Source organism: Hippopotamus amphibius, chromosome 15 (assembly GCF_030028045.1).
Source record: "Hippopotamus amphibius kiboko isolate mHipAmp2 chromosome 15, mHipAmp2.hap2, whole genome shotgun sequence".
In the NCBI taxonomy this organism is placed as follows: domain Eukaryota; kingdom Metazoa; phylum Chordata; class Mammalia; order Artiodactyla; family Hippopotamidae; genus Hippopotamus; species Hippopotamus amphibius.
The window spans coordinates 58,043,908-58,071,534 of record NC_080200.1 but is presented as its reverse complement, the minus strand read 5'-3'; the positions used below and the strand labels follow the sequence as shown (position 1 = coordinate 58,071,534).

The window sequence follows — 27,627 nt, the reverse complement described above, 5'->3', positions numbered from 1 at the left end:
AGGAAGGAGACAAGAGTGGAGGCAAATATGCCTGCCCATAGGCACAGAATTCACTTGAAGTGTGAATAGATTTCATAGTCCGTTAGAATTAAGAACTGGAAAAGGAACCATGTAGATCATTTAGATCTTGTCTGGACTTCTCGTTTCAAAGATGAGAAAACTGAGGCCAAAATTAGGGAAGTGGCTTCCCCAAAGACATGCCTCTGATGATGATGTTGTGAACATGATTCACTTCAGTGCCTGTTTTATACGATCAGAATTTCTCTCCTATTTGATAAAGCTAGAAAGGAGGCCAAAGGCTAACATTAAACTATTGAAAGAAGAACTAACACATTTAGTCACTTCTTATTTTAAGCGTTTGATGTATAGTTCCTGCGAATCTGGTTTCTGTTCACTTTTAACCCTGGCACGGGCTCCATGGGTGACATCACACCTTTTACTTGAAATCTCACTGGGGTTAGAGCACATGGAAAGTACCTTTTCCCTAATATGTCCTCTCAACCCCACAACATTAAAAAAAAGACAGGCGCACATGCACCATCACCTTTATGTAGAGAAAAAAAAAAGGAAAAAAGGAATAAGCAATGATCATTGGGTGAATTGTTTATTACTACTCTACATGGGTGGATATAGTATGAGAATTAGTAAGGCTACCTAACTGTTTCAAGTGCTGAGTATTTATGTGTCTATTTTCACAACAATGTCTTGAGGTGAGTACTCTTACTGTCCTTTTTACAGGTGGATAAATCTAGGTGCTGAGAAGTGTGGTCACTTTAATTCCACGGTTATACATATGGCTAGTGAGGAGTGGTTAAACTCTGACAGTCTGACTCCAACCCTGGCACCCTACAGCGAGGTCACCCCCACAGCATGTGCCCTGGTGTGGTAGGCAGTGAGCCATTCACGCCAGGGACATGGATGGAGCCAGTCACCGGTGTAAAAGCACAGGCTGGTGTGGGTCAGGTGTTTGGACACAGCTGTGGGTGTGTGTAGGGCAATCACAGAAAACAGGCTAGAGTGATGGGGTGGGTCCAGATTTAGACTTCCTTGCTTATTTGGGAGCCATTGAAGGGTTTCAGAGGGGTGGAGGGTTTGTCAGTCCCTACCTCAGTCTGTCTCAGCAGCCCTTCTGTCTCTGGTTCCCCCTCTCACCTCTTCCTCTTTCCTCTGGCTGTGCTAAGCCGTGCACTAGGAGCTGGGGAGCTCAGGGACTCAGGGATGCAGAGTATGTATCTCGAGTCCTTCACTTAGTTCCTTAGTAACTCTTCCTTCCGGTGTCCATTGTGCCTGGAGCCTCCCATCTTGTGTGAGGAGTGGGGGTGTGCTGTCGTGAGGACGGAGTGCCGGAAATTGGGGGTCCGATCTCTCCCAATGTGTACATCAGCCAGTTTCCTTGTTTTCGGCCCTGGGTGTCTCCTATACCCTCTGAAGTACTTGGCATCTCCAGCTCCTGAGATTTTCTGGGTCCCTGCAGGGCGTACTGGTCTCCCTTCCAGCGATGCTCCTCCACCAGCCTCGAGGCTTCTGCTCTCTTACTGCTGTCCTCCATCCCTTACTACCCCTTCTTCCACTTCTGGACGGTTTGGGCTTTCACATTTCTTGTGGTTTCAGCAAAGATAGAGTTGACATTTCTGTTGCTCATCAGTCACGTTGTGGTGTATTTTGAGGGGAAAAGGAGGCACGGTAAAACTCGGAAGTCTTGTTTTTCATCCTTGTCTAGCACCCAGTGGGGTTTTCTCCCTTTCCAGGACTTAATAGGTTCTTGTTAGCTCACTAAAGGAGCCCAGAGACTCAGGAGGTATGTGGGATGGTAGGGATGTGCTCAGCTGAAGGCGAGTGGCTGCTTGCATGTGAGGGTCAGGGAGCAGGAGGGGATCCCGGCGGCGGGGTTTGTAGCTTTGGGGACTTGTAAATCTCCTATCCTTGTGTTTAGAGTAGCTCTTGTAAAATTGCTTGTGACATACTAAAGTTAGCAATTGGCCTGCACTCCTGTATACTTTTATTTTCACTATCTGCATCCTTGGAATTTGAAGAGTCATGGCGTGGCTTCACTGATAAGATGCATGCTAAGATGCTTACATTCGTGAGGCATTAAACACATTACATTTGCAATGACCTCAGAGCCATGTGGCCAGTGGAGTGGTGTAAAATGTCTCACTTAAAGTAAAAAACTCTAGTTGGAATGCTAGAAACATGAGTCTAAGATAAAAGACCAATATTTTATGAGTGTCATCATGTAATATGAAAATGTTAAACTTTGCTTGTCTTATAAATTTTTTAAGCAGTTGCATATTGTGATGAGAGGGAAAATGTCAGTGCAACGAATTTTTGAAATGTCTAATTTGGTATGATTTCAGCGAGGAGGACATGTATCGTGCGGCGGATGAAATAGAAAAGGAGAAAGAATTACTTGTACATGAAAGAGGGTCATCAGGTATGTTTGGAATTGTTTTATTTATAGAGTTCTTACTGTTCATAGTAGAAAATGCAGTTAAATCGATATATCCATTTTCATAAAATATTGAGATGTACTTCCTCGTAAACATTCTTAGGCACATGGTCTGTATTGGATTATTCCTTTTGCTGAGGTATGTTTGGGGAATACTGTTTCCTGAGGTTTTAAAATTTTAATACAAGTGCTTTCCTGTGTTCTTTACATCCATATCGTTTTTGCACCTGTGAGGATTTGTGTAATCTCTTGACATCACTCTCTCTCAGTTCTTGACTTCCATATATTCTTACAGAGTGAGTCTGGGTTTGAAGTGCGTTTTTCATTTCAAGTGGAAGGACTTAGTGAGAAACTGGCTCTCTGGGCCTTTGCATGCGGAAGGCCACGTGAATTTGATTAACTTATAAGAAAGAAAGGTCATGGGATTGATAGCACGAATTCTCCTGTCATTTCATGATTTTGTGTCCGTGCCTCTGCTCAGTCGTGCTAGCTCTGCTCACCCCCACCAGCACTCATCGACCCATGGCTGCTAGGGTGAGCCTCTGCAGCGGGCACGGCCATGGGGCTGTGTGTGGAGAAGTACCTCATTCCTTCCCAGCTAGCTTTGTGCAGGAGCCCAGGCAGGATGCTCTGATTTGGGGATGTGCCACCTATGATGTACAAGTGGCATTTTCTTGTGCACCCCTTGTGTTATGTGTGTGTTGTACTGGTTTAAGAACTAGCTCCTGTTTATTGTATGGTTAGCAAAGTATTATACGTGTAATGAGGAACAAAGATACAAAATGGGGTCTTTGATGATAATCTCCGAGTCTTCCTCACAAGGAGTTTGTGGAACTCTTCACTGTGGTAGCCAAGGGAGATGTTCTTTATCGTGGTCCAGCCCAGTGTGTGCCAGTCCCCCATGACCTTCAGAGGACGCTCGGATCCGCTGCTGCAGTTGCACACGGTTGACCTTGGAGTCAGTCCTCATCAGTCATGTTCCTGAGAAGAAGGTGCTGCTTCAGTCATTGCTTGTTCTTATATCTGCAGGGCCTCTTGCTTTCTCGCTCACCCCACAGCTCTCTGAGAGCCCCAGCGTTCTGGAGAGGTTTTAACTTCCCATCCTCTGAGGGTCTGAATCCTTGTCTTTGTCATCATGTGGTGGTTAAGGAACAAACCTCTTGGTTATTTCAGCTTCTGGTCGCCACTCTGGTTTTCAGCTTCCCTCTTTGTGTTTTTTACGTTTGTTTTTGGTGGGGGTTTTGGCCATTAGAAATGTTCTTTCCTGGAAACAGTAATCTGTGTGTGTTGTGTGCAGTTAAACAAAGCGAGGGACTGTTGTATACTTTCAGCCGCTTGAGGTCAGGCACCGCCTGTCTTGCAGCTCAGCTTCTGGCCTGGAGGCCGGCGTGTGGTGGCTGTGGGAATCCTCCTCCCAAACGACAGCAGCAGGATGGGACTGAAAGTATAATTCTGCTGCTAGCAGCTGTGCAAGTATCCGTTTTCCTACCCTCACTGTCTCACATGGACCTCTGATTCAGCACAGGACCATGGCCTGTGGCATGGCCTCTGAGCCCGGTGAGCCTCCTGCCTCCTCCCTCGGTCCTGAGGTGTGGGGCCCACGCTGCCCTGCCCAGGGCCAGGGTCTTATCTCAGTGTGAACAGGAAAGAGGACTGCAAGAGCAGCAAGGCTGGACTCTCTTCCCGGGAGGCCCTTACTGAGCTGGAAGCGTGCTCTGCCTTGTGACAGAATGGTGCCCCAGTAAATGTCCTCAACTCGGGATGTTTGTAATTCCTCGGGCTTTGTGGGGAGGTGAGTAGAAAGGCGATAAAAGGGAACTCTTCCCTCCACTAAATAGACACTCAGAAAGTGTTTATTGACTTTAAACAATGACTGATCTTTCTTTGAGGGTCGGCTCTGCAGCTGTCGTGTTTGTGGTCTCCGTGTATTATGTTCCAGGGGTCTGTTTCACCTTTAAGCCAATCTTGACTTACGCCACAGATAAATGTATCTGGGATCTGTATGTGTGTTATTTTTCCTTTTATATAAAAGGTTTATTTTCCTTATCAAAGGATTTATCATGAGATTTTTAAAAGAGGCAGTTCTTACGTTTTGTGTTTAAAAAAAAAATTTGATTTACCTGAACAGCAAGAAGGGCTTAGGGGCTCCTCCAGTGCCCTTCCACCAGTCATCCTGCATCTGTCACACCCAGCGTGGTGAGTGCCTGTGGTCCTTTCTGCTTCTCTAGTCCCTACTCCCATTCAGGACAGAATCTGGGGCTTGATGGTCTTCACACCCCCCCGTTCCTAGCTCAGTGCTTGGCACATACTAGACACGCAGTGTTTGTTGAATTGAGCTGAATATAACATCTTTGTTTCGTGTACGACTTCCTGCTGAGTAAATATGTTGTAAGATACTTCTGTGTTTATATCCTGATTTCTTTGCTAACATTTACTTCTATAATATTTTAAAAAGGAAGTCAAGATATGCCTGGGAATTTACCTCTCTTTCTTCCTAAGACACACACACAGACATACACACGTGCGTGCATGTGCGTATGCCACAGAGTCAAACCCCAGACCTCACATGCTAAACAAGGAAAGCCTAAAGGCCGTTTTTTTTTTTTACTATATCATTTGTCTGATCATAAGTTGTATTTTAATTTGGGGGGGACGTGTTATTAGAATCAAACAAGGTGTGTGGGTCAGCTAACATCGAGAGCTCCGTTAGTTTCTGGCTGATTATCAAGTTTGTAGCCTTTTGGGATCAAGGCAGCATAAAACTAAATAAAGATGATTAAATATACTTTTGTGGTAGAGGCATTATCTCTGTGTAATGGATATAAAAAACAAATTACAAGTCACTAGATGTATCTTCTCATAGCTTAGACTGCTGCATGTGTAATCTGGACAGTATTCACAGACATCTCGGTCATTGTGGTTGCAGGTGCTGAGGGCACAGCTGAGAAACAAGACAAGCTCCTGCCTTCAGGGAGCTCATGTTTTGCTGTGTGCGTGTGTGTGTTGGGGTGGGGGAGGTAGGGTACAGAAAAAGAAATACGTCAGGTGTCAATCAGTGCCAAGAAGAAAAACAAAAAACTATGTAAGGGGAATGGCATGAAGGGGGGGTGTGTGGGTGTGCGTGTGTGTGTATGTGTGTGTGTGGCGTTTTGATATTGGGTCTCAGTGTCAGAGGTGAGCAGAGACTTGCAGGGAGTGAGGAGCCCGTACGACGCACGTAGGGCCGGAGCCGTCAGTATAGGGAGTGGTGAGAGCTGAGGCCAGAGAGGCAGTGGGGGGCCAGGACCGGAGGCCCTTGTAGGTAGTAAGGGAGTAGAATCTGAGTGTGATGGGAGGCCCTGGAGCCCAGCAGTGGCGGGTACCATCTGACTTATGCTTTAAATGCACCACTCTGGCTGCCGTGTAGAGAATGGTTGGTAGGGTGTGGTGACAGGGGGCCCCACTGGGAGACCTGTGTGGTCGTCTAGGAGCGAGGTGTTGGAGATCTAGACCAGGTGGCAGGCAGTGGTGGAATTCTGGATTTTGGGGGACTGCAGTGAGCGAGAAAGTAACTCTCAGGTAAGGTGGTAGCATTACTCTGAGTATGCTTTGTTTCATTATTTCCCCCTCCCTCACCCACTTCTTTTTGATTCTTGAACAGAACCCAGATTAAGTGTAGCTCCTGAAATGGATATCATGGACTACTGCAAAAAAGAATGGAGGGGAAATACGCAAAAAGCAACATGTATGAAAAAGGTATGATGCCTGGATGCCTGCTTTTTGAGTCTTTCCAATAGTCTATCATAAGTAATTATTTACTACGCCCATTTGTATTTTTAGATACTAGTTATGACAACTGCCATTAGGCTATGTAATTATTGGTTCTAACTTTAGAGATGAGGAAATAGGCTCCAAAGATAAGGGACTTGTTTGGAGTCAGAGTTTTAATACAGAATCTATCAGTTATTCAGTAACTTGATTTCTTTGAAAAACACATGAATGGCTCTGTGCTGTTCAGAGTTGGGCCAGCCATTCATTGGTTGTCCTTTTGGGGTCATTTGGGAATAACACCCTTCTGGCCTGGTGAGGTAAAAGGCTCAGATGTCATACTTTTGCTGTCCCCGCTCGGGTTTATTTTCATGTCCTCCGGTTCTAGGGGCCTGGACTCTCCTATACATCCTAAGCAGAGGGATCTGGAACTACTTCCTTTCTTTAGGTCATCCCAGGAGCTGCCCCCCTTTCAGTCCCTTTGCGTAGATGGTGACCCTAAGGTGGTCCTTCCAAGGCTGTGGGACATCAGGGATTCCCAAGACATGGTCCTGCTGTGGCTGTGACTGGGCTGGGTCATTGCTCAAGTCAGGCCCTGTGACCCACTCCCACTGCACAACGAGTCGAGCAGCACACCCTGCTGGTTCCCCCTCAGATATATCTTGAATCCAACATTCCCTCGCAGGTTGAAATTGCTACTCCAGTTGACTGTTGAACAACGCAGGTTTGAACTGCCTGGGCCCACTTTTATGCGGATTTTTTCACTAAATATGGACTACGGTACTACACCATCCATGCATGCAGAGGGCCAACTGTAAAGTTACATGCAGATCTTTGACAGAGTTGGCGTCAGCGGCCAAAATCCCCTCTCCCCAAACTGTTCAAGGGTCAACTATATTTGACTTTTTCTGAGCTACAGAAACGGCAGATTCACCTTAATACGTCTACCACCTTTTGTAACTTGTGGATTCTATCCTTTGCTTATTTTTCTCTTGGAATTATTCACATCATGAGTTTGAATGCACTTCTGGCATATTAGAGGGTAGTGACCTGTCATATTTGATAGAAACATCTTAAAATTTTTTTTGTTTGTTTAGCACTGTACTGTTTAGGATTTTTTTTTTAATTTACATAGTTATGTGTTCATTCATTTATTTTTGGCTGTGTTGGGTCTTCGTTGCTGCATGTGGGCTTTCTCTATTGTGGAGAGTAGGGGCTACTCTTCAATGTGGTGCGCGGGCTTCTGGTTGCAGTGGCTTCTCTTGTTGCGGAGCTCGGGCTCTAGGCATGGGGGCTTCAGTAGTTGTGGCACGTGGGCTCAATAGTTGTGGCACGCGGGCTGTAGAGCTCAGGCTCAGTAGTTGTGGCACACAGGCTTAGTTGCTCTGTGGCATGTGGAATCTTCCCAGACCAGGGATCAAACCCGTGACCCTGCATTGGCAGGAGTATTCTTAACCACGGCGCCACTAGGGAAGCCCTAGGATTTAAAATTGTTAAATATTTGAATACGTTTGTTCTTGTCCTCAGCTTCATTTTGTAGAAAATGTTGTGCACCTTTCATCAGTCACCTCAGCTGTCCATGCCTGCCCTGACATGGGCTGACCATACTCGAATGTCACTGCCACTTTTGAAGCTCTGAGAGCCAGTGTCAGCCCTGCTCCCTGCAAGTCTGGACTGTAGACTCTTCGTTCCTCAGGCACTTGTTAGAGAGCTCAGTCACGAAATACCTGGGACTCTCAGTTCCCGCCAGAGGTTAAGAACATTTAGATTTGTGAGGCCATCTGCTGCATATGCATATTGGCTACTTGTAGATTTTCTAGAAACCTCCGGCTCTTTATCAAAGTAGATAACCAGAGGCCAAGTGTCTAAACTGTATTTTCTCGTCTTCTCCAGAAATGTTTATGCTCATTTGTAGTCTTATTTATTGACTTTAGTCTCTTTAAAGGATCTTTTCTAACAGTTGGCATCTTAAGGTCTGTAATAGAAGATGTCTACTAAGTTATCCAAGTATTCCATATTTTGGAACTCATGCTGAAATCATTCGTCTGTGATTTTAGTTTGAGGTAAAGATGTGACCCTTTAGGTGACATCTTTATAGTTGGACTCTTAGGTGACCAAATAATCAAGGGCACATCAGTTAGAAAAGCATCTCATCGGGACCCATGGCAGTCATTGGAGCATTTCTGGGCCTGATGACAGCTTGGATCTCAGTTATCTTTTAGTCCTTATTTGTCTAATTGTTTTGTTTTGGATATTCCTTTGAAAGTAAGTGTGTATAATTTAATTTTAAAAGTTTGCGTCACCTCTGAAATAGCATGAGTAATTTATGCACTTGGAAAGGTACAGTTGCTGTTGAACTAGCCATCGTGAGTATTCGGGGTAACTGAGAGTTCACCATAGGGAAGAGGTTTGTATTAGTAGGCGTGAGTCTGCTTGATGCGGCCCTTATATTGCAGTGATTGGGCCACTGAATAAAAATGCAACTCTCAAAATTTTATTGTTGGAAAGACGTACTTTCATATCCACTTAGGACATCATCCTGTGACTTAAACCTTGAAAACAACTAATAACAGGGTCCAGTGCTTGGACACAGGTTGATTGTCTACATGGTGCGCACCCCATGAGGGTGACACGTCTTCCTTTGTGTAAATGTGGGTGGGAAGCAGGGTTTCGAGTGATTGTGAAGGAAGAGCAGGACAAGCGAAAGTTCCGCCAGGTCGGGGGCGAGTGAGGTGGGGAAGCCACGAAGTCGATGCTGATGCCTGAGCAGTGTCCAGCGGAGAACTCAGTCATCCGCGTGCCTGGACCAGGTCCCTGGGATTTTATGCTGCTCTTGGGGGGGGGCGGTGTGCTCAGAATGGTCCGTTTGGATGGCTGTATGTGAGTGACCGAGCACGTCGCTGAGCATTTTCATCTCCTCGTTTCACTTCCAGACTGAACAAGAATGACACTTAAATGCACTTTTTAAAATAGTCTCACAGAAGTTATCCAGGCACCTCCTGACTTGTAGTTTTTTTAAATGTATTTCACGGAAATTTGGGATTTGGGGGTATTATTTTTAATATGGAGCTATAAGCTGGGTACATCTCTCTTTTCTTTCCTGTCTCTTCATTAGAGGTTTAGGGTCAATTTAAACAGAGATTAATGCCTTCAGAATGTTGGTTATTAATAAGTGAGTGTCACAGCAGTTGCTAAGGGGCATATGACTCCAACTTTGGGGATGACGCGAGTTTTAATAATACCTGGTGTGTTATTTGATATATTCTAGTGTGTTGTGTCTGCTGCATATGCTGATATTTTGCACAACACTAACATTTGTTCATTTCCTTTGATTAATAAAAAAAGAATTCAAATGTCTTACAGGAAAGACTCAGCCAGTCTTGGTTCCATTCTTCCAGTGATGGGGTGGGGGTGGGGGGGTGCATTTTTTCCCACAGGAATAAGATTCTCCCCGCTCTCTGAAGTCAGTAACGACCGTTTTGAATTCTTTGATGTTTTTGCCCAGGGCTACGAGGAGGTGTCTCAGAAGTTCACGTCCATCAGGCGAGTCCGCGGAGATAATTACTGCGCACTGAGGGCCACGCTGTTCCAGGCCATGAGCCAGCCGGCTGCGCTGCCCTCCTGGCTGCAGGACCCGGAGCTCACACTGGTACGCTGCTGCTGCAGGTTTGAGGCTGCAATGTTTCCAGTCGTTTTTGTGAGAAAGACTTCCCCTCTCTGCCCCGTGCTGTGTGCTAGTACTGTCTGCAGTGTGACGTCACTGTGCGGGTTTATTCAGTTTTGTGTGGCTGAGGTGATTTTGCATAGTAAAGCGACCAAAAATGATTGATATTTCCCAGAAGGGGAGGAAGATAAAATGCATTCAGTGTTTCAGCTGAATTAGAGAGCAGATGTTTAGGGTTTGTACAAGGCACTTAGGGCAGTTTGACATCAGTGTTTGTGTCTCTACCAAGTGGGCTCTGTAGTGTACCATCTGAGAACCTGCTGGGGTTTTGGAAGGCACATTTCTGTGCTTCTAGCTCCAATTCAAGGAATCAGCACCCTCAGCAGGGGGTTAGGAGGATTGGCTTGGTAGGCTGCAGAGCAGCAACACTAGAAGAGAGATGGCGACTGTCAGCCTGAGAGAGGCTTCCTGGGGAGGGGAGGGTCAGGGCTGTGTCCCATGCATGGCCCTGTCTAGTGTTTTAAATCCACAGCCTGGTAGTGACGCCCCAAGAAGTCATGTTATCAGTGTGTCATGTATCCATGACACACATCAGCTGAGGTCTGGATAGGTTGGATGATAGAATATCCCAGGAGAGTTTGGTGGGCAAGCATGATTGAGCAGAGCTCCCAATATGACATGAATTGAAAGAAAATTGGAAACTTATGCTTGTATTAAGACAAAACCCAAAACCCAAAGTGCTAGCTGTGGGAGATCTGCCTTACCAGTGACTTATGAGAGCAGAAAAGAGTCAGAATTTTAATGGATTGCAGGCCCAGTGAGAGCCCACTGATATGTGATGGCTGCAGTGATAAGGAAGCCCTGTTTTATTTTTATTTTTTTTTAATTTATTTATTTGGTTGCACCAGGTCTTAGTTGCAGCTCACGGGCTTCTTAGTTGCAGCTTGTGGGCTTCTTAGTTGCAGCTCATGGGTTCCTTAGTTGTGGTATGCTAACTCTTAGTTGCGGCATGCATGTGGGATCTAGTTCCCTGACCAGGGATTGAACCTGGGCCCCCTGCATTGGGAGTACAGAGTCCTATCCTCTTTGCCACCAGGGAAGTCCCAAGGAAGCCCTGTTATAAAAGGCATGCATCTAAAACACAGGCAGTGACAGTCCTATCTTGAATGGGGCTGGTCAGATCCCATCTCGAGGACCGTGTGTAGCTCTGTGCCTGTACGCTCAGTACAGATGGGGTGTGCCCGAGGTGATCGTCTCCTGTGGGGAACAGTTGAAGGAGCTGGGTATTTGCCTAGAATAGAGACTTTTAGAGGATACTGGTTGGCAGCTAAGCTAATTAGAGGCCTGTTAGGTGGATGGGGTATCACATACCCTCAAAGAGCAAAACCAGGACCAGTGAGTGGAGGATACCACCTGTCTGTCAGGTGATTATCTACTTTACCAAGTGGTATAAAATCAGCACGTGTGTATAAACTGTCTAAATGATATCTGTGAAAGATACTTTCTTCTAATCAAAGATACATCATTTTAAGCAGATTTCTCAGTGTTAGCTTTGTTTTTGATAAAGAAGCAAAAGAAATTGATGTAGTAGGCTATTTTTAGCTTTGCAGATTATGATATATATTAGTACTGAAATATTTCAGAATTATTGGTCAGTCAAAAGTAGATCTGTGGACATGAGGCCCTGCTCGGGAAGCAGACATGGGTGATCTCACTGTATTTTGCTTTAACTTCTGTTTGGCAACCATAGCTTTATTTATAGATTGTGACATAAAGTCCTCCTCAATCTTAGGCTGTTTTCCTTTGAGCCTTTTACTTTAAGGGGCTGCTTAGTTTTATGAACTTAATTGATGTAATGAATTTGAATTTTTATACTTTCCAAGGAACTGTGGTGCAAGTAGTGTTCTACGTAATTAAACATATAAAATATGCACCCTAAAGTAAAGCACAATTTTTATTTTACTAATAGGATACGTTTGGGTAAGGTCACCTGCCATATGAAGTGTAGTCTAGGTAGATTGTGCTTGGTTTCTGATCGGTATGAGGACACGTTGCGTGTGTGAGCTAGCTGTGGGGCTTTAAGGTGGTTTTCCTGACTTAATTTGAGTCATGTGGAAATTCTCAAGTACTCTTTCTAATTTCTTCCCTTTTCTGTATGTATCAGCCAACAAGTAGAGTGTTTCTCTTGGGAGCATAATCTGAGTAGTTGGTCACAGCGGTGTTGTTTTTGTCACCTAACCTTTATTGAATGCCAAGAGGCCCATGTCAGAGAGAAAAAGAGCCTCGTACCTGTCTGTGAGTTTAGAGTGAAAGCTCATTAAACTCTTCTTGCTTGGATTCGTCTAGGAGACTTGTCCTGATGTTGACTTTTCGGCCCCCAGCAACTTCCCTTGATTTGAACAGTTTCCTGACAGGGTCTGTTTTGTTGTGTGTCTTGGGAAGGTGACAGATGCACCACATGCTTCTTTTTCGAGCTGCCAGTGCAGGAAGGGGTACACACACTTGGTTGTTGCACTTGACCAGACTGGTTTTTAACCACCTCCCAGGTGTCCCAGCCGCCCCACTGTGGGTGCTGTTCCATCCCTGTTCGCGTTCTGGCCCTTCCACCTGGTCTTCCCTTGGAAGGTCCACACTGACAACGGTCTTGCTGAGTGAGTGAGGGGGTGGTGCAGCTTGACAGGAAGAAGTCAGGGTGAAACCAACAATGAATACTGTTGGATGTTGAGGCCTGCAGAGGCTGATGGTGCACCTGTGGTGGGGAGGTACCCTGACCACCTCACCCCAGAAGTGGGGTCTCTCCATCACCAGATACTACTTGTGTAACTATAATAAGGAAACGTCTTAATATTTGTTAACACTCATGATTAAGACAGGCAGATCAGGTGATACTTAACATTTCTACAAAACAAGAAAATCTTACAGGAGTTTTGGTAGGAAATTCTCTGCCCATTTCCTAACCATCTTCCTACTAAATCCTAATAACTTATATCCTGTCATATTAATTAAACCATTGCTGTTAGAACTTGTAAATTATTTGGATTTAAAATGGGGTAGGCTTGCTGTTAAAAACACAGTAGCTGTCTAACAATAAGTCTTTCTCAGTTTACCCTGATCCTTGGTCTTTCTGAATTGCCGAGGGCCTCTTCTGACCACTACGCTGCGTCCAGTGACAGTCATATGTCCTGGTGTCCATGGGGCTTTTAGAAATCCTGGGAACGCTGACCACTTCTGGGAACACAAAAAGGCTGCTCTCAGCTGGTAGATTGGAGGGGGTCTAGTTTCAGTAGTCAGAACTGCCCCGGGTGTGTAGTAACTTTACCTTTGCGAATCAGACAGGTCCTGGGACACCTAAGTTTCTGTATGAGTCTGTGGACTCAGAATCAGCCTTGGCCCACAGCCTGCAGGCCGCATGCTGTGCTAAACATCCCTTGACCTCAGCGTGCATTTCATCAAGAATTCAGTGAGCCCAGAGAAGCTGCACACCCTGTAGCTGGCTGTATCTGCTGCCATTTCCATCTGGAGAGATGTTCTCTTTAGCTTTTTGCCATTTTCCCTCTCTCCTAGAACACGCTTAGTGTCAGGACATTAAAGGGAAACAGGAGCGCTAGACTGAGACCCTCCCCTTAATGTGAGCTCAGTGGGGAGAGCTCAGGCCTCGCTTCCTGAGCTGCTTGGCTCCTCTGGCCTTGCTTGTTCACAGCCCCTCTGAGAGTTCGGCCGCCCCTCACCTCCTGTTGTTGTCTGGGCTCCCTGTGTGGTGTTCCTGCTTCTGTCCAGATCCCAGTCTCTGTGTTTGGTGGCAGTCGGATGATCTGACCCTGACCCTGGTCTGGCTGTTCTTAAACTTGGGCAGCACCTCGGTCCCCAGGAGGTGATGTCCTTCGGGGCAGGGTCCTTTGGTTCAATAAGTTTTAGAACATCTGTGAGTGGGTGGGACAGACTATATCAGAACTCATTTTATGAGACAGTTTGGGGGGGGAGCCATTTTTGTTATTTGCTGTCGCTTTAATCATGGTGCTGGTTTCGAGAATTATGGACATTTGCTAGAGAACACAGGCTGTTTTTATATTTCAGTCACAAATGAAATTATACCTAAGCTAATTGCCTGCTTTATTAGGTATTTCCCATCTCTGTTTCTTGTTTTTAAGTTCAAACCTCCCTGACTCTGGCAGAAGTGCAGTCTCCCTGGGTGCGGTGTAAGAAGGCCTGTGTGTGTGGTGTGTGTCATGACTCCCTGAAAGCATTTAAAGTTATACTCACTTTTTTATCTGAGTAAAGAATTTCAGCTCCATTATTCTTTCCTCATAGTTTCTTTTCACACCTCAATTCTGGGGCTTTCTCCAGGATCTTCACATCTCCCAGGAGTGTACAGCCCTTGATACTTACTCTAGCAATAGTCTGGCCCATGCATGGAAGGAATGAGGAAACAGACTTTCATTTGGGTTTCTCTCTGTGTAGTTAGGTCTTTGGGGTCTCCTGAGTGATTGAGTATTGTGCCTGCTTTTCAGGTACCTCCACAGTGTCACGTGCTGCTTACGTGTTCTCCTGGACCTCCTTCCACTCTGTTTCCCAGCTCACATCAGTGTAGCCAGTATTTTCTGCTCATTGCACTTCTTTGTGCCCAGTTGTGATTTCAGCTTATTGCCACTAGAGGGCATTTTAGGTTCTGGTGATAAACCAGAGAACCTGATGGAAGATTTGTGGCAGACTGCCCCCGTGTTGCTGAAATGCAGGAAGTCTGGGCACAGAGCTGGGCTGCTCTTGGGTGGGTGGTCATCTGCATCATAATAAGATAGAGAACACAACCCCTCCCCCATTATCGAGTGAGTGCAGGTCGCCATCATTGTGGTAACTACCTGAAGAGGAATTTACATTCCTATTGTGGTTTTGTTTTTTTGTAGAGATGAAACCACCTAAGTTTCACATGATTGCTGTAGATCGAGAAGGTAAAACCAGAGTTCTCATTCATGAAAGAGTCTTCAGAGTCTTAGATTCCAGGAGAACTGAACATATGGCCTCATTTAAAACTGTATTTATAACTGTTAAACAAGCTCAGCTTCCAGGGAAGAGTTCATTATTCTCTAATGATCCTTTGACTTGGAGGTGAACTGCTTTTCCTGTCTGCATTTTATAGCACTGAAGTGTCTTGCCAGTGCCCAGCCTAATTGTATGGGTTTCTCCTGACACACCTAAGACTGTTGGGAGAGTCTGAGTTCCCATGCTGACATCCATCGTGTTATGTCCCAGCTTGCCTTTCAGTCTCTAGATTCTATTGATGATGAGGGGAAAACAAGATAGCAAACGTTCCAGCAGAAAAAGGAGACCGACAAAGTCATAGTTCAGTGGTCAGTTCTTTAATGAGCTAGCCCATCACAGCTCCCTTAACCCCTGCTGCCTATTTCCAGTTGTATTTTTTATGTTACTACATTGATTAGTTAAACTAGATACCATATTGTTTCTTTTTAATATTAAAGCTTTGATGCAGGTGTAAATATCAGAAATTAGGTTTTATTTTCCTAGTCAGGAAAGGAGCAGGTGTGTACTCTCTCCTGGACCATCTGACAGGCCCAAAGCACCTTCTGAGTCAGGCACTAGGGAGTGGTAGGGGAGATCGCCAGTGAGCCCAGCAGCTGCCTGGGTGGTTTATGCTAAGACCTGGTGTGGATACTGCCTTCACGTATCCTTGCAAAGTGCTGTGGAATGTTCCTGGCCGGCGGCTGGAACCCAGCCAGCTAGATTGTGCCTTTGGGTCTCAGCAAAATTGCCATTTCACTGTAGCAGCCCTCCTCAGGGTGGGTCTTTCCGAGTTGCTGACTTCCAGATTTAGGTCCTCCGTCCTAAACCCATACAGATGTGCAGGAATTAATTCTGGAAACGAAGGTAAGTCTTGTAGGCTTCATTGTTTCTTACAGCTTGGATAGTGTGATGGACTTTTTGGAATGTTAACGTTCTTTCTCTCTCTGTTTCTTGATACTCTAGTTACCAGAAAAACTCATAAGCAAATACAGCTGGATCAAGCAGTGGAAGCTTGGACTGAAATTTGAGGGGAAGAGCGAGGACCTGGTTGATAAGATTAAAGAGTCCCTCACGTTACTGAGGAAGAAGGTTTGGAACACGTAGTTTCCTTTCTCTGATAAGTGCAAAGCTCTTGCTCCCGATCGCCCTAGTGCACCACTTCTTAGTCTTCACTTAGTCGATTACCAAATGCTTTTGGCTGGTTCTTAGGCAAAACAATTCTAAATGAACACAAACTTTATGAACTCTCTGAGGTCTTTGGTAAAATGAAGAAATGTCAACATCGTATATTCTCAGAGGAGATGATATGTTCAATGAAATGTTTAACTTTGTTTAGGGGAAGCCTTACAAATGTGGTCTTTTCTTTGAGATCATACTGACAAGTTTCAGGGTTATCATTTAGTCTGTATCTCTTACAGGATTATCAGTGATACAAATTCACATTTATTAAATTCTTCCCAGTTATGTTCATGTTTTAAGATTCTGTCCATATTTATTCGACTTTTCTTTCATGATGATTGTCTAGTGAAGTAGATTTAGTAACTTGGCTTTTGAAAGCTGTCCTGAGGGTTTGTTTGAAACAGAATTGTGAGGAGGAACTTGGTCTGCTGATTCCCAATGGTTTGGTTATTAAATATACCTCTCTGTGGCTTTCTGCTGTCTTATGTGGGTTGGATATCCTGCTTGCACACTGGCCCACACAGACCTCTAGGTTGCTGGCCTTTGAACAGCCTAAAAGCTCTCCTCACCAGGAACCCTGGATTGAGGGCCTGTTAATTGTTCCAGGCTTTGTAGATGAAGGAGGGAAGCAGCCGGTGAGGAGGTGTCAGGCTTTGGCTTTCAAGAGTCCTCCTAGCACATACCCCTGGTTGTAGATCTGTTTACCTGAATATGGTCTCCCGCCCCCAGGAGACTTTCAGCCTCATGAGAGACTGTCCTGTTCATTCCTTTACAGCCAGGGCCGAGCACTGAGCCTGACACATAATAGGCATGTGGTAAATACTTTGTTGAATGAATGGAGGGCCCTGACTTTCTGGAGCCTAGTTTTTATTGACAAAAATGAGAAATGTGTCCTGGAAAGTATACTGTCAAAGGAAGACTGGTGATAAAGACATGGGAGTACGAGAGGGGAGAGGGGTTTGTTCTTATTGCCTGTTGGAGCAGAGCACAGGATTCGAGGGGGCTGCACCTGCCCAGGCCCTGGATTAGCAGGCAGTAGAGCACAGGGCCCTGTGGGAGTGAACAGGAAGGCTCTTCAGTTCAGCTGCTGGTGACAGTTTCCTTTTGAACTCTTAAGTTCTTGTGAAATTGCTTTATTAGGTGTGTCTGCTGTCACTAGATCCTCATTTTGGGGGAATGTTTAAGTGATTCCAATTTATAATAACATGAAAATTATTCATCAGTCGTCTGAGCCGGCATTGCTTGCGCTTCGTGTGTGCCAAGCTGTGCACCGAACGTTTTATATATTACTTCATTCTCAGGACTGCCAGGGTGTATTGTTCACCTAAGGACTTTGCTTATGTTAGTTGAATACCTGATACTCTGATTTATTCTTAATCAGAAGTCAATAAGAGTCTCCTGAATGGATTTATTCATTTGAAACTCAAGTGTATTTTTAAGAGGTTAGGAGGGTAAGTTAAGTAAACAAATATTCAGAGACCTCACAATCTTCCTTAACCATCTCCATGTTTAAAGGTTGGCTTGGCATTTCTGGGTGGTAACGGCTGCTCTAAGCCCAGTAAGGGAAGGAGTCATTTCAGCTACCCTTCACGGTGTCACACACAGGCCTCACTCATGCATGTTAGCTCTCCTTATAAGTATTTCTGATTGACTGGTTTGATCTCCTTGCCTGGGAAGATAGGGGAGTTCAAATTTCCATTCCATGGCCCTAAAATTTCTCTGTAGTGCGTTATATACGTTTGTTTCAAATTAATGGGGGGAAAGCTGCACGAGGAATTTGTGTGGTCTAAAGAGTACCATTGTTTGAGTTGGAAGCTTGAACGCTGAGCATTGGTACGTGACCCGTGGTCGCCTACCTATTTCGAAAATAATTTTGTGCTCGTAGTGTGGAATTTTACCAGGGACTTCTAAAACAACAATTTATTATGTAACTTTCTTATTATAGTGGACAGGCTTGGCTGAACTGAGAACTGCCGAAGCAAGGCAGGTAGCTTGTGATGAACTGTTCACGAATGAAGAAGAGGAGTACAGCCTCTATGAAGCTGTAAAATTTCTAATGCTAAACAGAGCCATTGAACTATATGATGATAAAGAGAAGGGAAAGGAAGTACCGTTTTTCTCTGTGCTTCTGTTTGCTCGGGATACGTCAAATGATCCTGGACAGCTGTTGAGGAATCACCTAAACCAGGTGGGACACACTGGTGGCCTTGAACAGGTGAGTTGTACCTTTGGGAGTATGTTAGCCCAAGACAGTAGCTTCAGCCATCGAACATGTCAGTTTCTGTGGGTCAGGAGTTGGGGAGCAGCTTGGTTGGGTGGGTCTGACTCAGGGTCTCAGGTTGCAGTTGAATCTTGTTCAGGGCTGCAGTCATCCGAGGACTCAGTTAGGGCTGGAGGGTCTGCTTCCAACATGGCGCACTGACCTGGGGGTTGGCAGGAGGCCTCAGTCCCTCACTGGTAGTTAGTGGGAGGGTTCAGTTCCTTGCCATGTGGGGCTTTCTATAGGATTGCATGAGTGTCCTCATGACGGTGGTGGCTGGCTTCTCTCAGCAAGTGGTCCAAGAAGAGAGCAAGGTGGAAGCTCCAATGCCTTCTACAATCTGATCTTGGAAATCACACACCATCACTTACATTGTATTCTGTTTGTTAGAAGCGAGCCAGTTAATCCTTCCCGCACTCAAGTGAGGAGTGCCAAAGAATTGTGACCCTGTTTTATGACCACCATGGTTATGTCAGCCTGGGCTTTCTTCTATAGTGTGTGGTTGGGATCAGTACCCTTGGCTCCAGTGTGCTACAAACAAACCAAGCACTTGGAAGAGATCCTTGAAGGGTCTTGTTTTTTGTTTTGTTTTGTTTTTTTAATATTTATTTATTTATTTATTGGCTGCATTGGGTCTTTGTTGTTGTGTGTGGGCTTTCTCTAGTTGCCGTGAGCAGGGACTGCTCTTCATTGCGGTGTGCGGGCTTCTCATTGTGGTGGATTCTCTTGTGGAGCACGGGCTCTAGGCATGTGGGCTTCAGTAGTTGTGGCACGTGGGCTTCAGTAGTTGTGGCACGTGGGCTCAATAGTTGTGGCTCGTGGGCTCTAGAGCGCAGGCTCAGTAGATGTGGCACATGGCCTTAGTTGCTCCACGGCAGGTGGGATTTTCCCGGACCAGGGATCGAACCTATGTCCCCTGCATTGGCAGGTGGATTCTTAAACGCTGCGCCACCAGGGAAGTCCCAGGGTCTTGTTTAACTTTGGCAGGTGTAGCTGTATTAGGTAGCATCCTTTAAAAATAGAAATGGAGTCACTTTAGCCAGTAGAGCCCAGCCTGCTCTTAGGTCTTTCACAGATACGCTAAGTTTGGAGTTTCACACAGAAACCTAGTACTGTCCTGTGGGTCAGCAGTTGACTCACCATACCCCGCACTGTCTGTCTTTGGTGTGTTCCTTATGTTGCCCCAAACAGCTTAAGTCTTTTTTTAGTGAAACAGCCAACCACTAGAGTAGCATTAAGGTACTCCATCCAGCGTGCTACCTTCCTGCTTACACAGCTGGCTCTTCTGGTGCTTGCCTTTTCCTGGTACACAGGAAGGAGCAAAGCTGGTGGTCACTGCTGGATCAGACAGGATTGAAGATAACTATTTTTAAAAATTATCTGTACTCGGAATGTCAGTTACTTAGGTCTCCTGAACCATTACAGATACCTTGCAGTAATAAGCCTGGTAGAGCATGGTTTGCATATTAGACTGAAGTTAGTCCTTTCCGAGTCCCTGCAAGGTCTGCTGTAACATTTTTCAATAACAGTTTTATTGAAATATGATTTACATGTCATAAAGCTTACCCTTTTGAAGTGTGTAACTCTGTGGTTTTTAGTTTGTTTATAGAGTTCTGCAGGCATCACAGCAGTCTAATTTTAAACCATTTTCTCACCCCTGACGGAAACCCCATACCCGCATTCCCCTTTCTCCAGCCCTAGGCAGCCACTAATTTACTTCTGTTGTTATAGATGTGCCTATTCTGGGCATTTCATAAGAATGAATCTTATAATACGAGGTCTTTCATGACTGGCTTCTTTTACTGAGCCTGATGTCTGCAAGACTCACCCGTATTGCGGCGTGTACCAGTGCTTCATCCCTTTCTGTTGACAAATAATCCTCCACGGCACGGATATGTCACATTTTATTCATCCATTCGGGTTGTTTCCACTTTTTAGCGATTATGAATACTCCTGCTGTGAACATCATTTACACGTGTTTTGTGTGGACCTGTGTTTTCAGTTCTCTTGGGTATTTACCTAGGAGTGGAATTGCTGGGCCACGTGATAATTCTTTGTTTAAAATTTTGAGGAACTGCCAAACTTTTTAAAAGCAGCTGCACTGTTTTACATCCCCACCAGCAATGTTTCAGAGCCCCATTTCTTCACATCTTTATCACACTTCTTTTTTTTTTAAATTGAGGTGACGTTCATATAACACAGAATTAACCATTTTCAGGTGTATAGCTCAGTTGCTTTGTCGGGTGACCATCACTTGTGTTGACTTCCGGAACAGTTTCCTTCCGCTGCGAGCAAGCCCAGTGCCCGTTAAGCACTTGCTCCCCGTGATGCTCTGTCTGTTTGCTGGTAGCTGTCCGGGTGGGTGGGAAGTGGTATCTTATTGTGGGTTTGATTTGCATTTCCCGGATGACTTTTCATGTACTTACTGGCATTTGCATACTTTCTTTGGAGAAGTATCTATTTTATTCAAGTTCTTTGCCCAGTTTTTACACTGGTTATTTGCTTTTTTATTGTCGAGTTGCAAGATGTTCTTTATATACACAAGTCCCGTATCAGACATAGGCTCTCTTCTTGATGCTGCCCTTGTTTATAATGACCCATATATACAAAATCAGCAGGGCTGGGCCCACGGGGAGGAAGGAGGGCTGTGGCTGAGCCATTCCATGCCCTGTGGGGACACCGGGTGGGAGCAGGCGGGGAGCCGCGTCCTTCCGTGTGGCTTCCCTCCACATCCTTCAGCGTTTGCTCTTCCCCCAGGTTGAGATGTTCCTTCTCGCCTACGCCGTGCGCCACACCATCCAGGTGTACCGGCTCTCCAAGTACAGCACTGAAGAGTTCATCACCGTCTATCCCACCGACCCCCCCAGGGACTGGCCCGTGGTGACCCTGATCGCCGAGGATGACCGCCACTACAACATCCCCGTCAGGGTGTGTGAGGAGACGAGTCTGTGAAAGACGTGCTCGGACCGCCTGGCGTCACGGCCAGGGTGCACAGGCAGCTCCTCGGCTCGGGCCTCCAGCCTCTGGCCGCCAGGTCCCTTGGAATGACCTCTGAGGACTCTTGGGCCCCTTGCGCCAAACTGGACTGGAATGTTCTGAAGACTAGCTTTTGATAATCAGAATTAATCAAGTTTTTTCCCTCATCTGTGATGCCATACGTTTCAGTGGGGGCCTTCAGAGCACACCTGTTAAAAGGTGCAAACTACATCTTCTCCATAAAACAAACACTTTTGTGTCAGAGGAGACTCATTTTGGAGAGGAATATGTTCAAAGCTCTAATAGTAAACTGGCTTTCAATTTTTTTTTAAAGATAGTAATTTTTTTGTTTTGGTGGTAATGGGTCTCTGCCGTACCCTTCCTGTGCACCTATGCAGTCTACTTACGTGGTAGAATTCTGGGACAGAGCCTGGGAACAGGCCAGCTGTAACATCCTCTGATAGTCTCATCGAGCGGTGGTCTGGATTTACATGTTAATCAAAGCTATTCTAAGCAGATTGTCTAATAGAAGATTAAGAATTGGGTCCAAAAGTGAGTTATTTAAAGGCCGGAGAAGGAGCTGCAGGCGGAGGCAGTGGCACCAGGACATCCTTGCTCTGCAGGGGCAGGTGCCTGAGGTCGCGGACGCACCGGGTCTGGTGCTTGGTGCAGGTGATGGGTGGTCAGTGGGCAAGTGTGGCTTATTGATCTCTAGGATCGGAGCTGTTCCTTACTCTGCAGTTCCATAGATGCACCATTTTATAGTCAGAACAAAGCTCAGATCCACCTGCTTTTTTAGGGGAGACCAAGGCCAGATGATTATTTTTTGGAGGGTGCTTGCATTGCCAAATTCATGGAATTCATCCGTTGGAGGAATGAGTAACAGCAAAGCATCTCAGGTCTCTCATGAGTAAGTTTAAACAGTGCATGTACTTAAAACTGTCTGCAGACGCGTTGCTGAGCGGAATCTGCCTTTGCTTTGGTTTGGGATGCCTAGGGGAGGCAGCATTCTGGCCACGCGTGATGGCCTGTATGTCACAGGCTAGGGTGGTGCCCGGGGGGTGGGCAGGGCCGCCCAGCTGAACATGGTCTGCGTCAGGGCCCGAATCATCCACCCGGGGCGTGGGCCGTGGCCACTGTTCACAGGAACGGGACATGTCACCCCGGGGCTGTATCGGCGGCACCTGAATTGGCTCCATATTTGTGGACATGGTGTTGCCCTGAAGTACTGAGCTTTATTTTATAATAATTAAAATCTTTATTTGGTCCAATTTAATATAGTTTATAAGCTATCTAATCTGTTTTTCTTTGTTTCTCCTAAGTTTTGCTTTCACTTAAAAATTAAAATTCTTGGTTGAGAAAACTCAGAGGACACACAAAACTATGCAGACTGTTACATTAGTATTCGTATTTTCCCATTACCTCATCAGTAATATTTACCACATTTTGGTAGATACTTATTCATTGGAGTGTTTGAATTAAATTCTGCTCTAAATGTGTATGTGTTGGAGAGGCTTTGTTTTTCACTGTGAAATGCAATGGTGCCTTGAATAAGGAGGGACCTAGAAGCCAAGTGAAAGTAATAATAATGCCTTCTTGTTGGCATTGATGCTTCATTTTACGTAACTTAGTTTTCACGTGACTTACAACAGGAAATGCTTACATTCATTCTGGAACATTTTAAAAAGCACAACTTCAAACACTTAGGTTGTATGAGGCAGTAGGGGTCTGTGTCCATCCAACTGTTGGTTCATAACCACTTTTGAATTTAATAATTCTCATGGTCATCTGTTTTTGCATTTTGAGAATGTTCTATCTTAGTGAACTTGAGCTGGGCTTCTGGGCAGCTTGTTTACATTTCATACTTTTTTCTTGTTCCTGTGTGCGAAGTTGTTAGAGTGTGTGCAGAAATTGTGGTCTTAACCACCCCACTGATAAAAACTCAAAAGGGTATGTTTAAGTTGCTTTCTGTCCCAAGGCTTTATTACACTCTGCTCTCAGACTGCCATCCAGGCTTAGAGGAATCAGCATCAGAGAAGTAAAGCTTTGAGAGAAACAGTGCTTAAGGAAATACAGATGATTGGACCACTTTAAAAATATTTTTAAAACTTTAAAAATATTTTTTTGTTGCAACATGCAACTACAGTTGCCCTGAGTTTTAATTCCATTTTTCATTCCTGGTCTTGGCCTGGTTGGGTGACATCAGCAGTATTGAAATTGAATTGCAACCAGAATGGATTCAGGAGGATAATCTACTTAGAGGGAATCTCTAAAATGATAGAGTGTTCCCAAAAAAGGAAGGTAGTAGGAACTACACTGTGCTTACTTTCTATCCCAGAGTTTATTGCAAGTGTTCAGTGATTTTGGACCCTGTGGTCTCGGCAGAAAGATAATGTCTACCTTGAGCAGGCATGACTTATACGTTTGAGCTCAATTAAGGTGCATTAAACCTAAAAGAATTTCCTAAGCCTAAAAGAACTTCCTAAGAAGTTCCACGGAATTAACAGTGCTCCTTCAGAACTTCTCCTGCTTCCCCTCCTCACCTGCATTTACAGCATCCATTAATTTCACTCATACACGTAGAACAGTGATGGTGGCAGTTGAGAAGAAGATGCCAATGTGCGGTCTTTGACTTATGATCTTGGTGTCGGTGGGATTTTGATCTGTATTGTCAATTCCTCTTCCTTAGTATCCAGCACATCTGAAAATGCTTTAAAGGACAGAATAGGATTGACCCTGCTCCCTACATATAGCCATTTACACTTTTGTTATTCTGCTATACGTTCGGTTAATGTCTCATAAATACTGATGTTTTTCTTTGATTGAGGAGAACAGACATTGCCTTTGTATTCTTTCACTATTCTTTTTTCCCTCCAGTTCTAGAGCTTATCAAGTAAAACCTCAGGGCACATGAGTCTCACATCTCTTTTGGAAGAAACACCTTTGTTGGTTTTTGTGTGCTTGTTTTTTCCTTTGTTTTTTAAGAGGCTGTGTTATTCCTCCTGCCCTCTTCATGCTCAGGTGCTCTTTTACCTAAGAGTTTGTAGTCTGCTTTTTGAAAGGCTTTGGATGGTGACTTGTTAGGTGCGGTCTCACCTTTAATGATCTAGCACTCTTACATCGCAGCATAAAAGTAGGACTCAGAGAGACTTCCTGGCTTTGTCTCCTTTTTGGTGTTAAAGTTTGACTGTTTTCCTCCCTCTGTTTCTAAAGCAAGATTTTGCAGGTACTCCACCTTGGAGAGTCAGAAAGTATTTCCAAAAGTATGAGCCTCCAGGGAATTTTACTTGTAGGCATACACAAAAATACATAGATGCCTTTTTAGAAAGATCTATATCTATTTAAAACCAATAGAAAGGAAGCCCTGAATGTGTGTGTGGAGTGCATCTGAATCTGAAGTGTGTGTGAGAGGCATAGAACCCCCAAATAGGTGAGCAAAGGCAGAGCACAGTGTCAAGTAATTTAGAAATGGCCCGAGGAACCGCAAGAAGTGAACTGAAGAAGGAGGAACTGATTTTAGATTAAAAACGGCTTTTAAAAACAAAACAACAGATGCCTGACAGATCTCTTTGGCTTAAGTTATAAAAGGATAAAAATTTGAACCAGTGGAAGGACTTACGTGCAGGGATTCTGCAAATTCCTTTTTCTAAAGTTTAATTCCCCTGTTTAACAGAAGTAGACTGTAATGCTTAACTCCTTTGGAAAACCACCTTGGTGATTTTTTCTGAAGGGCTGGAGAGACTAGGGAGCCAGTGCTGAATTACGCAGTGAATTAAGATGCGGGTAACTGATGATTAATACTTGTGTGATCCAGTTAATAACTTGGAGCTGTGAAAAGCACAAAAGTGAACTGGTCTGGCTGCTCCCAGCCCTGGTGGTCGTAGGGACAAGGTAGGTTCGGCCATGACCAGAAGGGGTGTGCGCGTGTGTACAAATGTGCTAGCTTGCTGGTCTGCGGTCACATCGTGACGTTCTTATGTGTGCAAGATCCCACAGGTCTCGTGTGCGAGACCCAGCACATTTGGGAGGTTGGAGGTGAGCTGTTCCATTTGCATTTCTTTTCCATGGTAAATTGAAATTTATTACTGGGAATGGTGGAATGGGTTAGTAGGTATAATTAAACTATACAGAATGGTCATTAAGTCTGGAGTTTTAGGTAATGTTAATTGTATTGAAATGTCACGCCAACAAACCATTTATTATGTATATCTCTGTTCCCAGACCTTATGGCCGTGTCTGTATTTCCATATTCTGAATGCTCATTAATAGTCAGGGAGAACACGAACGAGCTTTGTCTCATTCTTGTTGATTTCTTTGGTGTAGTTGTGGGTGAAATCGCCAAAACATGGGTGATCCCAGGAAAGGATAGGGGGCCAGAGATAACCACGGTCTTGGCAGTCTTTTTCCCAGACACCAGGGGGTAGTTGAGCTTAATTCTGAACTTTAAAATAATTTTTTTGTACTTAAGACCTTTTATATAATGAAAAATGCCTCGATCTATATATATTCTCATAAATGGTGCTAAAATATGATACTCCTACAGGAACCAGAGCAATCCACAGTGATGTTGGTCACTCCTGAGTATTTAGATGTAAGAAGAACGCTCCCTTCTCATTTCCATTGCCTTTATAAAAACGTTTTGGTATTGTTAACCGAATTTTTAGCAGCTTCTGACTCTCTGTGCTGTGAATTTGGAGAGGGTAACGACCCACCTTCTGTCCGTGGCGGTGGTTTTCCTTCCCTGTTGGCCGGGCTGTGCAGGGAGGGCAGCCGGGAACGCGGTGTGAACCTGGCCTTGGCTTGTCTAGCAGAGTGTCCTGTTTACACTGGAAAATGTCAGCATTTGTTGAAAACCTCATCTGCTCTGAAAACCGTGCCCCTGAGGCTCCTGTCAGCTTTGGGCCTTGGTGCCACCTGCGTCCGTGGCGGGAGTTCCCTCGGTGACGTGTTGAGTCTTCCTCTTCACTGTCAGAGGCTGAGCCAACTCAGGTTTTGCTGCTGATCCCGTGTAGCAAACCTGGCCACTAAGGATTGTAAAAACAAGTAACTAAAAATAAACTTAGAAAATAAAAACTCAGAAGCCTGGCTGTGTTGCTCTGGTTAAATGCCTGACTTTGAGGACCTGGGAGATTTGGGTTCAGTGCTTTAAACTTTCCCACACCCCCAAGACGGGCCTGTGATGCCCGATGACTTCATGGTGCTGAACCTGTAGGAAGTGATCCCCCCCAAATTAGGTGCACACTCCAGGACTTGGGTCAGGATTCAAGACCAGTCCCGCTACTCAGGGGAGCTGGGCCCAGTTACCCCGCCTCCCTCGTCTCAGTCCTCACCTCCACCACGGTTTGTCTCTCCTGCGGGTGGGGGTGCAAGCCCCTAACAGAGGCTTCTAGGCAAATCCCCTAGGCCTACAAATCAGGGCTGCAGCCGCAGTCCACACGCAGCCTGGCTGAGTGTTTGCCGAGGAGAGGCCCGCGGTGTGTGCAGCGTTCTCAGGTGCTCCAGAACCATCCAGACTGATGAAAACACCCCAGAAGTGTGATAGCAAGAACTTGTAGGCACTGCCTACGAATCTGACCATCACTGAAAGATTGGGGAGAGAGCGGGCTTTCAGAGGTATCCGTGGGGTTAGAGAATGCAGTTTGAGCCAGCAGGGCCCTACCTTCCTGTGAGTCAAAAAACTGAGTCTTTGCAAAACGGTGCTGGGCTTCTGAAGAACACGCTACTTAGGGTTTGGGCATCCAGAGAGCAGCAGTGCCAGGTTGGTGATGGGCGGCAAAAAGACCTCCCGTGCTGAACAGCAGCAGCAAGCTCTTCCTGCGCTGCCCCATTCAGCTGGGTGAGTAAACTAGATGCTGCAAATGCACTTTCCCCCTCTGCTTGTCTGAGTTGTGCTCTCAATTCCGAGCACGGTGTTTCTGACATTGCTCCTCCATGGCCTCCACCCACGGTAGGAAGTGTGGAGAAAAACAGGGATCTGGGCTGTGGCTCCTAGGGAAGCCCTTAGGAATTATAACCATCAAATGATCAAGAAGATGCCAACCGTATTTATGTGTCTATATAGTACATTCCCACGTACCATCTCTCCCTTGCTAGAAACCTGGCTATTCCTTCTCCCCTTCCCACTCCTCCTGTTCCCGCCTCTTGTGTGGCTCCCTGTGAGTGGTCTGGTCATGACCTTGTGACTTTCTGGGTCTGAAGGGTTCATTCCAGACTTCCAGCCCCCAGCACATCCCCAGAGGCAAAGCCCATTTGGTCCTTGGGCTGAAACGCCTAGGGTGACACTCCCATCAGCTTTCTAGGGCTGAGTGAGGATTTTTCTGCTCCTCTCCCCACAAC

At 45.4% G+C, this 27,627-nt stretch overlaps 1 protein-coding gene across 1 annotated transcript in view; it reads left to right on the top strand.

Annotated features, from left to right (window-relative positions):
* Nucleotides 1-26,367, top strand: part of OTULIN (OTU deubiquitinase with linear linkage specificity) — a 31,931-nt gene extending 5,564 nt beyond the window's left edge. The window contains exons 2-7 of the mRNA XM_057709348.1: nucleotides 2,358-2,434; nucleotides 6,090-6,184; nucleotides 9,702-9,845; nucleotides 15,840-15,965; nucleotides 18,001-18,270; nucleotides 21,073-26,367. Of these exons, the coding sequence (XP_057565331.1) occupies nucleotides 2,358-2,434; nucleotides 6,090-6,184; nucleotides 9,702-9,845; nucleotides 15,840-15,965; nucleotides 18,001-18,270; nucleotides 21,073-21,267 (907 nt within the window). The 3' untranslated portion in view covers nucleotides 21,268-26,367. The remainder of the gene's footprint in view (nucleotides 1-2,357; nucleotides 2,435-6,089; nucleotides 6,185-9,701; nucleotides 9,846-15,839; nucleotides 15,966-18,000; nucleotides 18,271-21,072) is intronic.
* The last annotated feature ends 1,260 nt before the right edge of the window (nucleotides 26,368-27,627 follow it).